At 37.7% G+C, this 13,705-nt stretch overlaps 3 protein-coding genes across 4 annotated transcripts; all 3 read right to left on the bottom strand.

Annotated features, from left to right (window-relative positions):
* On the bottom strand, nt 584–2,999 carry LOC18610284. The gene has a single exon (XM_018115559.1). It carries the CDS (start codon nt 2,481–2,483, stop codon nt 879–881), a length of 1,605 nt encoding a protein of 534 aa, XP_017971048.1. The 5' UTR covers nt 2,484–2,999; the 3' UTR covers nt 584–878.
* On the bottom strand, nt 5,571–8,867 carry LOC18610283. 2 transcript variants are annotated; one of them, XM_007045851.2, is made up of 4 exons: nt 8,309–8,867; nt 8,158–8,201; nt 7,471–7,622; nt 5,571–7,383 (listed from the first exon to the last, which is right to left on the bottom strand). In XM_007045851.2, the coding sequence occupies exons 3-4, from the start codon at nt 7,613–7,615 to the stop codon at nt 5,954–5,956; spliced, it is 1,575 nt and encodes a 524-aa protein (XP_007045913.2). In that variant the 5' UTR covers nt 7,616–7,622; nt 8,158–8,201; nt 8,309–8,867; the 3' UTR covers nt 5,571–5,953. The 2 variants fall into 2 exon arrangements, with proteins under 2 accessions (XP_007045913.2, XP_017971049.1); XM_018115560.1 differs by having other exon boundaries at nt 5,571–7,380; nt 8,158–8,867.
* On the bottom strand, nt 9,735–12,304 carry LOC18610282 (UDP-glucose 6-dehydrogenase 1). The gene is made up of 2 exons (XM_007045849.2): nt 12,024–12,304; nt 9,735–11,467 (listed from the first exon to the last, which is right to left on the bottom strand). Exon 2 carries the CDS (start codon nt 11,455–11,457, stop codon nt 10,015–10,017), a length of 1,443 nt encoding a protein of 480 aa, XP_007045911.1. The 5' UTR covers nt 11,458–11,467; nt 12,024–12,304; the 3' UTR covers nt 9,735–10,014.

The following is a 13,705-nucleotide window of genomic DNA, read 5'->3' as shown; positions in this document are numbered from 1 at the left end:
GGGGTTGACCAAAAATTCTTGAAGATTTATTCTATGGGAGAAGAACAATGTGATAAACAAGGTCATTTGAGCAAAATGTGAAATGTGGGTGGAGAACCTTTTTCTCCCCCTCCTTTCCTCTGTTGTAAAGAAAGAAGAGCAGTAAAGAGTATGTTTCAAAGAGAGTTGGGAACAAACAAAAGCACTTTTAACTGTTCATCTTGGATTGTCTTACAGGTATAAATATGGGTGTGTGGAGCAATTGAATGTGAGTGTACAGTTCTTGGGCATGTAAAATTTTGAGAGGAAACTTCTCTTCCACTCCAGGAGAATGACACTTTATTTTTAATGTTTCCCCATAAAGCAGGTGGTCCTTGATTCTTTTAAAGCTACACTGCAACAGTGAGATTGGGTTATATCAAGGACAAACTATGATTGCCAATATCAAAAGATTTAAAGTGAAAAGTTTTTATCATGTAAGTTCAAAAACAGAAGCCACTGCTTGCCCTTCGAGTTTGCTTCCCAGAAGAAGCTATTTGACAGATTTGAAGTAAAGCAGAGCTGTACAGCACTTTTTAACATGGAAAATGGTGTACTCTAGATAGACAAAGAATTGAAAATTGTTGTAAGAATGAAGATATAATCCAAGAACATATAGATGAATAAAAAAGAAACAACTTTTAAATGCAAGAGAACCTACCCTTCACAGTTCAAAAGCAGCAGATGGGGAAACATTTACCTTAGCAAAGATCAACTTGAATCTGAGGCCAAGGGAAAACAGAAAATAGAAAATAAATTTACTTGTCTATACACTCTTAAAAAATCTCTTGCATCATGATGAACCAATGCCCAAAAATTTTCCCTCATTTAGCAAGAATCATGCTTGTGGTGCTTCCAATCTACCATGGCATGAACCCAGCATTCCCCATTGCATCTTCCTCAACAGGAGCAGGAAGGTTGAGATCAATTAGACCTGGCATCTCTGCTGTGTCTTGCTTGATCACAACTGTTCTGTCCTCAGAACCTCCAACAAAATGGGACCTCTTGTGACCTCCTAAAGCTTGGCCTGACTTGAAAACCCTGAAGCAGAATGGGCACTCATGTCCTTTGTTTTTCTTCGATCCCAATCTTTTCTCAGCATTGCCCGAGGAACCACGAGGAGTACTTAGGCTTTTGTTATGATGGGAGGACTTGGTAACTTTGCTATCAGTCATTGGAACTGGAAAAGAATCATTTGCTAAGCTATCTTCACCGCTCTCATGTATCGACTCACTGCAGTCATTGACCTTGGTGTGGCTTGCTCTGTGTCCTCCAAGAGCCCTGTGGGAATCGAAGGTCTTGTTACAGGTCAAACACTCATATTTGTTTCCCTTTGGAGAATTGTTGCACAAAAATTCAGGACTGTAATAATCTTTCTTGGCACTTTTTCTTAAATCATACTTAGTCAAAGCTCTATCTGCTTGATTGTCCCCCACTTCACTGACCAAATCCTTTGGAAATTCTGCTTTCATACATTTGAAATTACTCGAACTCTTCCCAATTTTTGCATCAAAGTCTTCAAATCCAGATCCGGACTCCACCTTAAGTTTCTTCAATCCAACATTCCTGAGAAACCCATCGACAGAAACATCTGATTCCACCTTCTTGGGACCGTTCGTAAAATACCCAGAATCAGAATTCTCAGAAGAAGGACCAGACTTAGCAGATTTCAACTTGCAGTCTCTTGGCATTTTCATCTTCAAAAAGTCACCACCATTAGAAACACATTTCGTGTCATTCTTAATAGTAATCTTCAGATCAATAGAGGATGATTTAGCCTCCAAAACGACAGAATTGTTATCTGAAGAGTCGGCAACTGAATTCAATCCTTTCTTACAACCAGCGTCCCTTGACAGCATCATCAAACACATCGCCACCTCTTCTTGTTCTTGCTCTATCTCTGATGCAGATGAAGAACCATTTGCCAAAGAAACTGAATTATTAGAGTAAACGCCAATTGTCTTGTACCTTATTCTTTTGGATCTCCTCCTCCTACTTGGAGCTGATGTTTCAGTATCTGACTGACTATCCATTATCAACTTCTGTTTCTCACTATTACCTGAATGATCCTCAAACTTCTGAAAGACCCTATCTTTCTCTGAGTGACAAGCCATGTGACCACAAAGAGCTTTCAGTGATTGGAAACCCTTACCACATTCTTTACAAACCATCTCTTTGACTACAGAAGAGTTGCCTGAATCAGTAAACCTCTTGGTTTTCTTGGGGTTCTCCCTAAGGACATAACCAGATTGGCCACCAGCTTCAGGCTCAGCAGCTCTCTCGATGTTCCTTGCGTTACTGCTGCAGAGAAGCTTGTTTATGGTGAGTTCAGCTGCTCCTTCCTCTGCTACAGCAGAATTCTCATTATTCATATGAGTCCTTATGTGACCACCTAAGGACTTCCCACACGGAAACCTCTTGTGGCAAAACTTGCAAACAAATTTCTTCTCTTGATTTTGTTCCATCAAAAATCAATGGAAGTCGATCACTGAAAAATAAAAAATACCCAGTAAAGCAAACAGGATCAGTAGCTCATTTCTTACCCCAAATCTTCAAAAATACTGCATTTTTAATGATCTTATTGCTGTGACCAAGAAGACACCTTAAATGGTGAAGAAGCAGAGAAACGAGAATCAAAATCCAGATCAAGAAGCAGAGAAAACAGATCAAAAAAGTTGCTTGCTTTTGTTTCAGTGGAGATGATCAGACGAGAATCAGGAGTTGAGATGTGACAGTTCTTTGTTTTAAGTACAACAAAGAGATCCGACCCACGAAAAGAGACTCTTTAAATCCCATTTTTTTTCACCTCAACACCTTCCAATCTTTGCACAGAGATAAGAAAAGAAAATACTTTAATGGCTTTTGAAATGAAAAAAATCAAGACTTCAAGAAAATGGGTCGCTAATGATGGCGATGAACAGGCGTATAAGAAGAACAATCAAAGCAAAAACCATGACTCTTTCTCTCTCTCTCTCTCTCTCTCTCTCTCTCCTTCCTGTTTTTGTGTTGTAGTTGGAGGAGAATTCCATGCATGGAAGCAAAAGATTAAAAAGGGAAGAAAAGATAGGCAGCACGTGTACTCAAATGAGAACCGTTCGGTGATGGATTGGACGGTCACGATTTCTGGGTATCTTTTCTATTTTTTTTTTATGATCCCAACGACTGAGGAGTACTAGATAAATTGATTACATTGCAACATAACCAAAACTGAACCTGCTGCTGCTGCAACATCCAAACTATGCCTTACTTTGTCTTGCTTGCAAGCTCACACAAGTGAAAGGTCAGAATCTCCAACCGTTATTTGGCTTTCAGCTTCCTCCATTCGCCCCCACTAAAAGGGATCATTGTATATGCAAAAGATGTTACACTGTGGCTGGCCCCCCCTTCCCCCCCCTTCCNTCTTTCTCTTTCTCTCTCTCTTCCTCTCTCTCTCTCTCCTCTCCCCCTTTGTTTTTGTGTTGTAGTTGGAGGAGAATTCCATGCATGGAAGCAAAAGATTAAAAAGGGAAGAAAAGATAGGCAGCACGTGTACTCAAATGAGAACCGTTCGGTGATGGATTGGACGGTCACGATTTCTGGGTATCTTTTCTATTTTTTTTTTATGATCCCAACGACTGAGGAGTACTAGATAAATTGATTACATTGCAACATAACCAAAACTGAACCTGCTGCTGCTGCAACATCCAAACTATGCCTTACTTTGTCTTGCTTGCAAGCTCACACAAGTGAAAGGTCAGAATCTCCAACCGTTATTTGGCTTTCAGCTTCCTCCATTCGCCCCCACTAAAAGGGATCATTGTATATGCAAAAGATGTTACACTGTGGCTGGCCCCCCCTTCCCCCCCCTTCCATTTTTCTTTATTCTCTCTTCTCCATTCTCTCTTTTTTTTTTCTTTTAATTTTCTTCCATTTTTTAAGCACTATTATATGTTGGGTATTCTATGTTTTTGCTACCTTTGACATTATTAAAAATTCCAAAAATTTTGAGGGGGGCATATCTTGGATTGAAAAATTGGCTGTGCATCATAATATTGGAGAGGCATTAGACATTAAATCATGGCCATCACTATTGATTGTCTTCCATTATCTATTATGGCTAACTTAAGCCAAATGCCAAAAGACTGTCATCCATTCAAGAATAGGGATATCTTGCTAGAAAAAGAAAAATTTGATAGTAAAATGATTGCCCCAAGTTATGTACCCCATGAAGAAAATTGATAATCCAAAGTTTGGAGAGTAGTGGGAATGTTGTACTTTGAAACCATACTGTCCTCAGCTGTGCCATATCGCACCAAACTCTTAAAAAAAACAAAAAAAACCCCAATGTAGTCCACTTGAGAATATCAGACTGCAATTTCTCAGCCAGGCCCTAAATATAAAAAATAAAAAATAATAATAACTAATTTACCAGAACATAACCCATCCAAGATCAAGTCAAGGCCATCCCCTTTGTATTGGTCTCAAATGTCATGTCACAATCCATTTTCATCTTTTCTTTATTTAGTACTCTCGACCCCCTCCCCGTGTCTGTCGTGCAATGCAACTTCCTTGACTTGGTTTCTACTTGTTTAAATTTTTCATTAAGGCGCTCACCCCCTGGACCAACCATTGATTGCTCTGCCTAAGCTCCACAACAAGGTGTGGGAGTAATAGCTAAAAGTTTGATCATGGAAGTCTCATTTTAAACCATCCCTTTCGACCCTTTTTAAAGGTGGCGAGAGAAATTAGAGAGAGAGAGAGAGAGAGAGAGAGAGAGGAGAATTTTGCCTTTTTCTTTGCCTTTTTACCAAGTTGTAGATTTCTTTCACATTGGATTATAATAATACTTGGGGTTGGATTCAAGGTGACAGAAGGAGCATTAGGTTCATTTTTTTTCTTTCGGTTTTATTCTTTGGAGTGACTGATATGATCATATTGGGAGATGACAGAAATGGGTCAAAACCGAGTTAGAAATTTTCACAGGTTTTAAAAGTCAAACACCCTCTTTGAAAGCTTGACTTTGGAGATAAGAAAGAGGATTCCACTGATAATGAGGCCAATGGAAAGTGTGGTCAGTTTGGAAGGCATGACTATGAATGTATTGGCTTGGTGCCGCTGATGGATGATTTCAGAAGACTAGGAAATGTCTAAATTCTAATTTTGTTGTTTTCCTAGTAATATCTTTTGACTGACTCAGTTTGACACAACACCACTATCCCCATTTTGCACGCAATGGCAATGCATAGGGTTGAAAACCAAAGCTCACCAGGTTTTTATTGGGCAAGCCTGGGCTTCTGTCTCTGTTTTATGTCCCATGGGGATGGTATAAGTCAGCTGTCACCGAAGCCAGAGCTTGGAGCTTCCTTCTATGATGAACTTATTAAGTCAGCTGCTTTGGGGTTACAGTTTAACCAGTCAGAATAAGGAAAGGTTTAACAAGTTGCAGTGCCTAGTTATAACCAGTTCAATACCCGTTCATGAACACAACCAAGACATGAAGATCACCACAACACATGAACCATCCTCAACCTTTGTTTTCTTTTATAAAAAATAAAGTATAGAAGAATAAAACAGAACATGAAAGCCTCTCATAAATGTATTGTTTGGTTAATAAATCTATACAAAAGCCAGGTATAAGCTATCAGCAGTATCTGTATACAAGTCAATGCCATTCGATCTGAGTTACTTATCCACAGAAAGATTCAAACAATTTTCAGCCCCAAAATCCAAGAAAAGACTACCTTGGACCCTAAAGAAGAGGTAAGAGTGTTGTACTGCTGTGCAATTTACAAAAGCAGAAAGATCCCATTAAGAGCTCTTTTAACATGCTGCAGCAAAATACATTGGAAAAATGGATTTACAGGGAAAAAAAGTAAAAAAAAGAGGTCAAAAACCAAAATCTTAGCCCTCCCTCAGGGAGTGGTTCAGGACTTTCCGAAGAGACACTATCTGATGCTCATTCAATTCTCGTCTTGTTGTCCCGAGTATCTTGTCCAAAAATCTCTTCAATAATGTTGCATGTGGGCTGGAGATCAATACCTTTTGTTGGAGCAGTAGGATACCTTGTGTCCCAGATTTTCGTATCACAAGAATCAAATAAATACACATGGTGAGCCAGATCACTAGACCCATCTAATCTACCCCGCAAACAATTGTCAGTCTTCACTCCATTAACATGTGAATTGGCCTTTGTGTCAATCACACTAAGAGAGTCAACCATGTTTGGCTGAAACTCAAAAGACATGCATGAGTCATCTTGAACATTTAAATCCTCCCCTATTCCCGAAACCTTGTTTGTTTGTTGAAAACAGGGATCAAACCTGCTCTCATCAAATGACTTGGCAACATGTCCTTCTAACAAATGATTTACACCATAATCCTCTCTTGTCAGAGCACAGCTACCATCTCCAACATCACTTTCATCATCATCATCATCATCATCTTGAAGACACTCCCCTTCACGATTAGCCACATCTTCCTGATCAGCAAGAGACTCAATAGCTGAGTCTTCATCTTCATCTGAATCTTGAACTTCATAAGCCTGTTGACTTCCATGCCATTCATCATCATCACTGTCAATGTCCAGCATACTGGATCTATTCTGAACAGCTCGTCTCTGAAGGATGAAGACATTGAAATAATAGCTGACAAGCTCCCTCTTGGATCGTGATGGGAACACCACTGACAGGTCCTTCCAAAACTTCTTACCTAATGATGAAGGATTTGAGTAAACAACCTCACGAAATATCTCTTCATCTTCTTCACTCCATTTATATGCTACATCCTCTCCCATGTCATAAAACCCCAACTTCACAAATTTTTCATGCCCAAGGGATTTTCGTAGTCTTTCCCGTGCCTCCATGACATGCTGTTGCACACATCTCAAAGAGCCCCTATCCAGGCAGCTACAGTCAGTTCTGCCAGCACCAACTTTGCCACTGTTGTTAGCAGACAAATATGACTCAGGCATTGGAATGACACATGTCCCCATCATCATGTCTTCTTTGTCATTATCAGTGCTGTCTGATGCATCACTCTGAGCAAACTCATACTTCTTTACGTGCCTACCCCACGATGGAACATTGGCTTGATGATTTGGTCCAAGCAGAACTTGTCTTCGAGGAGACCGATCCAAAAATAAAGAATAGGCATCCTCAACAGGAGCAAATGTTCTTCGAGGCAAATCAAAGTCAAAATATTCTGGAGAAACAGGTAAAATAGCTGCTGCCCCAGTACCTGTATCTTCCTCACTAGAAGGGCTCGTGACCAAAGACAAGGGAGCACTAGTCTCAAAATCCTTGTCAATGAAATGTGTAACATCATTAAGAGCATCAGTTTCAAATACTTCATCCCATTGGTATTTACGAAATCCATCCTCAACTTCTGCTGTGTCACATAGGAAGATCACCCAATATTAAAACCATGCAGTAGAATATGAATCATTCACATAAAAAAAGCAAAAAAATATATTACCTGAAATATGAGGTTTCTGAGGAGTATTACTACGAGGAAAAGTATCAGCAAACTGAGTCATCTTGTTGCTATAGTCAAACTGTCTCAGATTCTTGAAAGGAAGTTCCTGCAGCTCCTCATCATCAAAAGGACGCTTAAATCCCATTTACAACCTGTGGGACGAGCAATTAATTATGAAGAGAAGGTACTCAACAGCTTAGTAGGTAATGCACAGTGACACATAGTAAAACGTACTATACATGCAATAGCAGACTCCCTCCAAAAAAAAGAGCACCTTAGAGATTAGGCTATACGCCAAAGCGCACTTAACACAAGCAATAAACATGACAGTTAGTCTCAAACTCATTTAGACTAAAAAAGTAGAAATGTAACAGTGCTTGCGAGCACCATTCCATTAAACAACTTGTTCAGTTTAATATAGTGGCTTCAAACAAAAATAGTTTGCTAAGATTAAAAAGTCATTGACAATAAACATCAAAATTAATTAAAATGCACATGCATTTCACTATACAGGGAAAAAACTAAAAAGAAAGGTATTATGCCCTTTATAGCTAACTAATTTCATTTTCCATGGTGAGCTAACAAGGTTCATAAATCAACAATTATGATAGATAAAAGCGAGAATTAGTGTATTAACCACTTAAAAATGACAAGAATAATAAATTTAAATTATAGAGAGTCAATTACCTCTAAATTGAGTTGAACTGAAACTTTTAACTACTGAAAAGGAGCTGAAAAAAACCGGGGACAAATTAAAAGCCCTAGAACCCTTAATTGAGATAGGAATAGCACTTAATTAGACACTAAAATTAATTTCACGATAGAAAGAGACGATTACCCTTATTAATTTGACTACTGGGGGAAGCCCTAAATTTATAAAGAAACCCTAACCCTAAATTCCCAATTCGCCAAGGAAACGAAACAATCACGGTGCAAAACTCCTCGAAACAACCACGCCGCAACGTTGATAACCAAAACCCTCAAAAATTTACAGAAACAGACGAACCCTAACGAAGCGAGCGAATCTAAAGCCTAAAAAGAAAACGAATCGAGAACAATCGGACAAAATTGGACCAAATCAAAGAAGGAAATCAACATAAATCGAAGAGAAAACTAAAATCCAGCAGATACCGAGGGACAAAAGGGGCTCGATCGAGGAGATCGAAGAACCCTAACCCTAGAAACGCGAAAAATCAACGGCTGGTATAGAAAGAGAGATGGAACGAACGAGAAGAACGAGAATTGACAAGATATTTACGTGATTTACAGATTAGAGGAAGAAATTAGAAGAAAATCAGAGATCGATTTCGATGTTAATTTGGGGATCGAGAAAGGAGAGTGTAAAGAGGCGATAAGGGGAAGAGAGGGTACGGTTCGGGGGCCTTTTGTACACGAGGCGGTCCAATTGAGAAACCCGGATTGGGTTAATTTTTATATACCCCAAATATAAGCTAGACCGGTCCGGTTCTCACTGAAATTCCCTAAAGGCCCTTGTAACAATATTACAATTACATTTCCAATAGGCTATAGCTATAGAATCTCTATTGGCATCAATCTTACTTAATATCTACCATGAGAAAGTCCTTCAATTGCTCCTAATTCCAAGCAATTTGGCTTTCATATTTTCGTTCTTTTCAATTTGATCCTTTTATTTTTATGGAGATTAAAATAATTTTTACTATTAAAATTTAAAAATTTTTATAATATAAAAAATAATAATATTATGATACATCTTTAAAAAGGGAAAAAAGACAGATGGAGTAATAATAATTGTTACCAAACTAATTATACCTATTGGGTAGGAAGACAGCTTGAAGCTATAGTTTGGTCATCTTTGTTGACACCACCACCATGCATATGCATTGAGATAAAAGGGAAGAAGGTAGAAGAGTAGGATGACAAGGGATTTCCCCACTATTAACAGGTCACTGAATACAAACTCTTTTAACTTTTTCATGCAAGGATTGATTTATATTTATGTGAAGTTTACTTTGATTGCTAGTATATTAAATAAACTCTTATTATTAATATTATTAATTATTATTAATTGAATTATCAATATATCATTTTATATCTTGATAGACATAAAAAATAAAAAATGTCAAATCAATATACTATTTTGTTATTTATTATGACATAATAACATGTCGCAGTAATTACTTAGACTCTTGCAATATAGAAAGCAAAGCCTGATGACCAAGGAAAATATAACATCTCCATGCAACAATCATTGGAAAAAAATTACTTGAGTCTCAGAAAAATTCTAATTCAATAAGCATGTATGATGCATGAGATAACTGGTATAAAAATTCACTGGTAAAGGTTTTATTACATTAAGCCAATAACAAATCAGATATTCCACTGGCTAAAGACAGATGCAGACACTACTGTGTCATGTAACCAAATATAAGCAGAAATAGCAGAATTTTAAAACTAGAAGAAACAAAATGTAATTGGAAAAGAAAAAAAAAATTGATCGGGTTATATGTATCTCAAAAATTGTCAGTTCTAGCCCAACCCGGCACCTTGCTCCACAATATGCTTCTATGCCACAGCTGGCATGTCCTTAAGCCATGGATCCAAGGGCTTGCCAATGGAGTAGACAATGAACCCAATTTCCCTCAGCTTAGCTACATCCGCGATGTTACGACCATCGAAGACGAACGCAGGCTTCCGCATGTTATCATAAATCTTTTGGTAATCAAGGGTCTTAAACTCATCCCACTCTGTCAGAATGCAGATGCCATGAGCATCCTTTGTTGCCGCATAGGCGTCCCAAACAACACTAACTTGCTTGATAGAACTAGGGCTCATTGGCTGAAGATGAAGTGGATGGTCCCAGTCAAACTTCTTCATTGAAAGATCTCTCTGAATCTGCTCTTCGTTGACTTGAGGGTCGTAAATGCTCAGTCTAGCCTTGTCACCCAACAGCCCTTTGCACACATCAATAGCTGGGGTCTCCCTAGTGTCACCAGTGTCCTTCTTGAAAGCAAATCCAAGAATGGCAATCTTCTTCCCTGATACTGTGTTAAACATTGAGGAAACAATCCTGTTCACAAAGCGAGTTTTCTGGTAGTCATTCACCTTAATGACTTGTTTCCAGTAATTTGCTACCTCTGGGAGGCCATTGCACTCACAAATATAGACCAAGTTCAGAATATCCTTTTGGAAACAAGATCCCCCAAAACCCACGCTAGCATTCAAGAACTTGGGTCCTATTCTTGTATCCTTCCCAACAGCATGAGACACTTGGCTCACATCAGCACCAGTGGCCTCACACAAGGCTGACATGGCATTAACAGAAGAGATCCTCTGTGCCAAGAAGGCATTGGCAGCAAGCTTCGACAGCTCAGCAGACCAGAGGTTGGTGCATATGATCCGGTCCACAGGGACCCAGTGGGCATAAACATCCCGCAATGCTTCAATAGCCTTTTGACCTTCTGGGGTCTCCCTGCCTCCTATAAGAACACGGTCAGGTTGGAATAGGTCCTCAATTGCAGTTCCCTCTGCAAGGAATTCAGGGTTGGAGAGAATCTGAAAGTTGATGCCTTTGCTGTTGTGGGTCAAAATTTTCTCTATTGCCTCAGCTGTTTTAACAGGAACAGTTGACTTCTCAACCACAATCTTGTCAGATTTTGATACATCGGCGATCATACGAGCAGCACTCTCCCAGTAGGTCAGATCAGCGGCTTTTCCAGCTCCAAGACCTTGAGTTTTGGTTGGGGTGTTAACTGAAACAAACACTATATTAGCCTCGGAAACATGCTTCTCCACATCAGTGCTAAAGAAAAGGTTCTTTCCTCTGCACTGCTTCACCACATCATCGAGACCTGGCTCGTAGATGGGGAGTGCATCACTGTTCCAGGCATTAATTCTAGACACAGAAATATCCACAACAGCCACTTCAATTTCGGGGCATTTCAGAGCAATGACAGCCATGGTAGGCCCACCGACATACCCAGCTCCAATGCAACAGATCTTCACCATTTTTAATATCCTACAACATAAAAACATGCAATTTAAGAAAACAAAAATCAACCAAAATTCATTCCATTCCAAGGTTTGAAGCATGTACTCACATGATTTGTAAAGAGAACTGATCCCTAAACGACTAATCGAACATAATAGTCATCAAATAAACATGTCGGCAATACGTCAATTAGCTGGATCTATTTCTCATGTAAACAATATTGAATTCCTTTAATTAAAAAAAGTTGGGTTTTCAAAGCTTGATTCCAAGAAAAAAACAAGCAAAATTATTTGATGAAATAAAGAGGGAGATCAGATCTACAGTTTCCCAACAGAAGAATAGCACATTAAAAGACTACAGATCCAAAATTTAAACGGAACAAACAAACCATGCAGTCATTAACTAATCCTTCGTAACAGGAAACAAGAATTTCACAATCACAATGAGATCCAACCAAAAAGAAGAGAGTAAACAAAAACAGATCCAGCAATTAACGAAAACCCAAGTAACATAAAAACCAAAAAGAGTTGACAAGGAAAAACCAAAACCCATCAAAATGGAAAGAAGTGGAGGATCAAATTACCTTTCTGGGTCTTCAGCTATTAGATCAAAGAAAGAAGAACGAGATGAAAAAGCAAACAGAGAAAAGATAGAAAATCTGGGTTAAGAAGAAGAAGAAGAAAGGTAGGGGAGGAAAATGGGACAATGGGAAAAGTTCTTCTGGCGAAGAATGAGGGGATCTAAGACCTTTCCACTGTATATATACCCACCTAAATGTCCTTCAAGATCCAACCACTCAGGTTCTTCCAGCGGCCCATATTCCATTTTTTATAACAATTTTCTTACACGTTTTCTTTCCCCTAACCCATCAAAATCGCACACTCAACAACCAGCAATTATACAGAGAATTTTATTGATTAATTATTATTCAAGACCAGTACTAGTAATTGTTAAACCATTTTCATTTTCTTTTTGGGGGTTAAAACCCAATAATTCACACCACGACAAAACCCAGATCCAGTTAAGTGATTAGTAATTATTATATTGCATGTTACATTCGCAAAGTTCAGCTTTGCTCTCACATGGCAATGGCAATAATTTAATTACCTTTTGACTCTCTCCCTCGTAAATTTTCCAAGGTTAAGCACAGCATTGTTCTTTAGTTTCTTACCAATTTATGCTAATGTCAAGCCTGCACCAAGTTGTGCTTTCTTTTTATTCTGTTAAAGCCAATTATTATTATTATTATTATTATTAATACCTTACAAATAATTTTTATTTTCACCGAGATTAGACTGTTAATTTTATTTAAAAAATGATCAAATTATAATTAAAGGATAAAACTAACAATATAATCTTTTGTGTACACAGAAGTTATCTACATTATAATAATCAAAATAATCTAATAGAGTTTACCCTTTTTTTAAAATAGAAAATTTGAATATTATTTCTTAAAATGAAAGTATTATACGAATTTAGATTATCAATAATAAAAAAAAAAGCAAACCCATAATTTTTGAGAGTTAATTGAACTTTATATCATAAGTAAAATAATAGATTAATCTTTAATCAAAAAGAAACTGAAAAGGAATTTTGTATGAAATAATTATAAAAGGTCCACATGGGTGTAGAGAGTTAGTGTGAGATGGAAGACAAAGGAAAACAATATATATATATATATATATATATATATATATTAAATGGCAGTTAGAGACTCCAAATGGAAGGAAATGAAGCTGAATTGTTTTATAATGGTTGAGATGGTCCTATATTTATTATTATTAGTATTACTATAAAAATATGTACAAAAATGTTGGAATATTCTTAGTGTTTGGAAGTTATTTTAAAGGCCAGACGTGTACGACACTAAAAGTTGATATTATTTATATTAAAGAAGAGAATGTGACAGAGAAAATTGCCTCGTTTTAATGTTGTTTCCTATCTTAAGTAAGGACTACTTTTCATGCCATTGATGTGATTCGAGGGACCTCCATCTACAAATTTTGTATCATATCGTTTAAAGCCTCAAGGAGATGACCTTATTTTCGTGCACATTTTTTTGTTTTATTCACGTAAATTTATCATATTTATTGTCTATGTAATTTCTACGGACGTTGAAAAAGTCAAAACATACGTGAATATGAGATCTTCTTAATTCATCGTATAATCAATTGATGATGTCAATAATATATCAGCAACTTAATAATTTTGAAGGGTCAATGGAGAGGTTTGAACTGTAGGTTGGCTGGCCTTGCAATTGATTGG

This window comes from Theobroma cacao, chromosome 2, assembly GCF_000208745.1.
Source record: "Theobroma cacao cultivar B97-61/B2 chromosome 2, Criollo_cocoa_genome_V2, whole genome shotgun sequence".
NCBI lineage: Eukaryota > Viridiplantae > Streptophyta > Magnoliopsida > Malvales > Malvaceae > Theobroma > Theobroma cacao.
The sequence above is the reverse complement of the archived record's forward strand: the minus strand, read 5'-3'. Positions and strand labels throughout refer to the sequence as shown.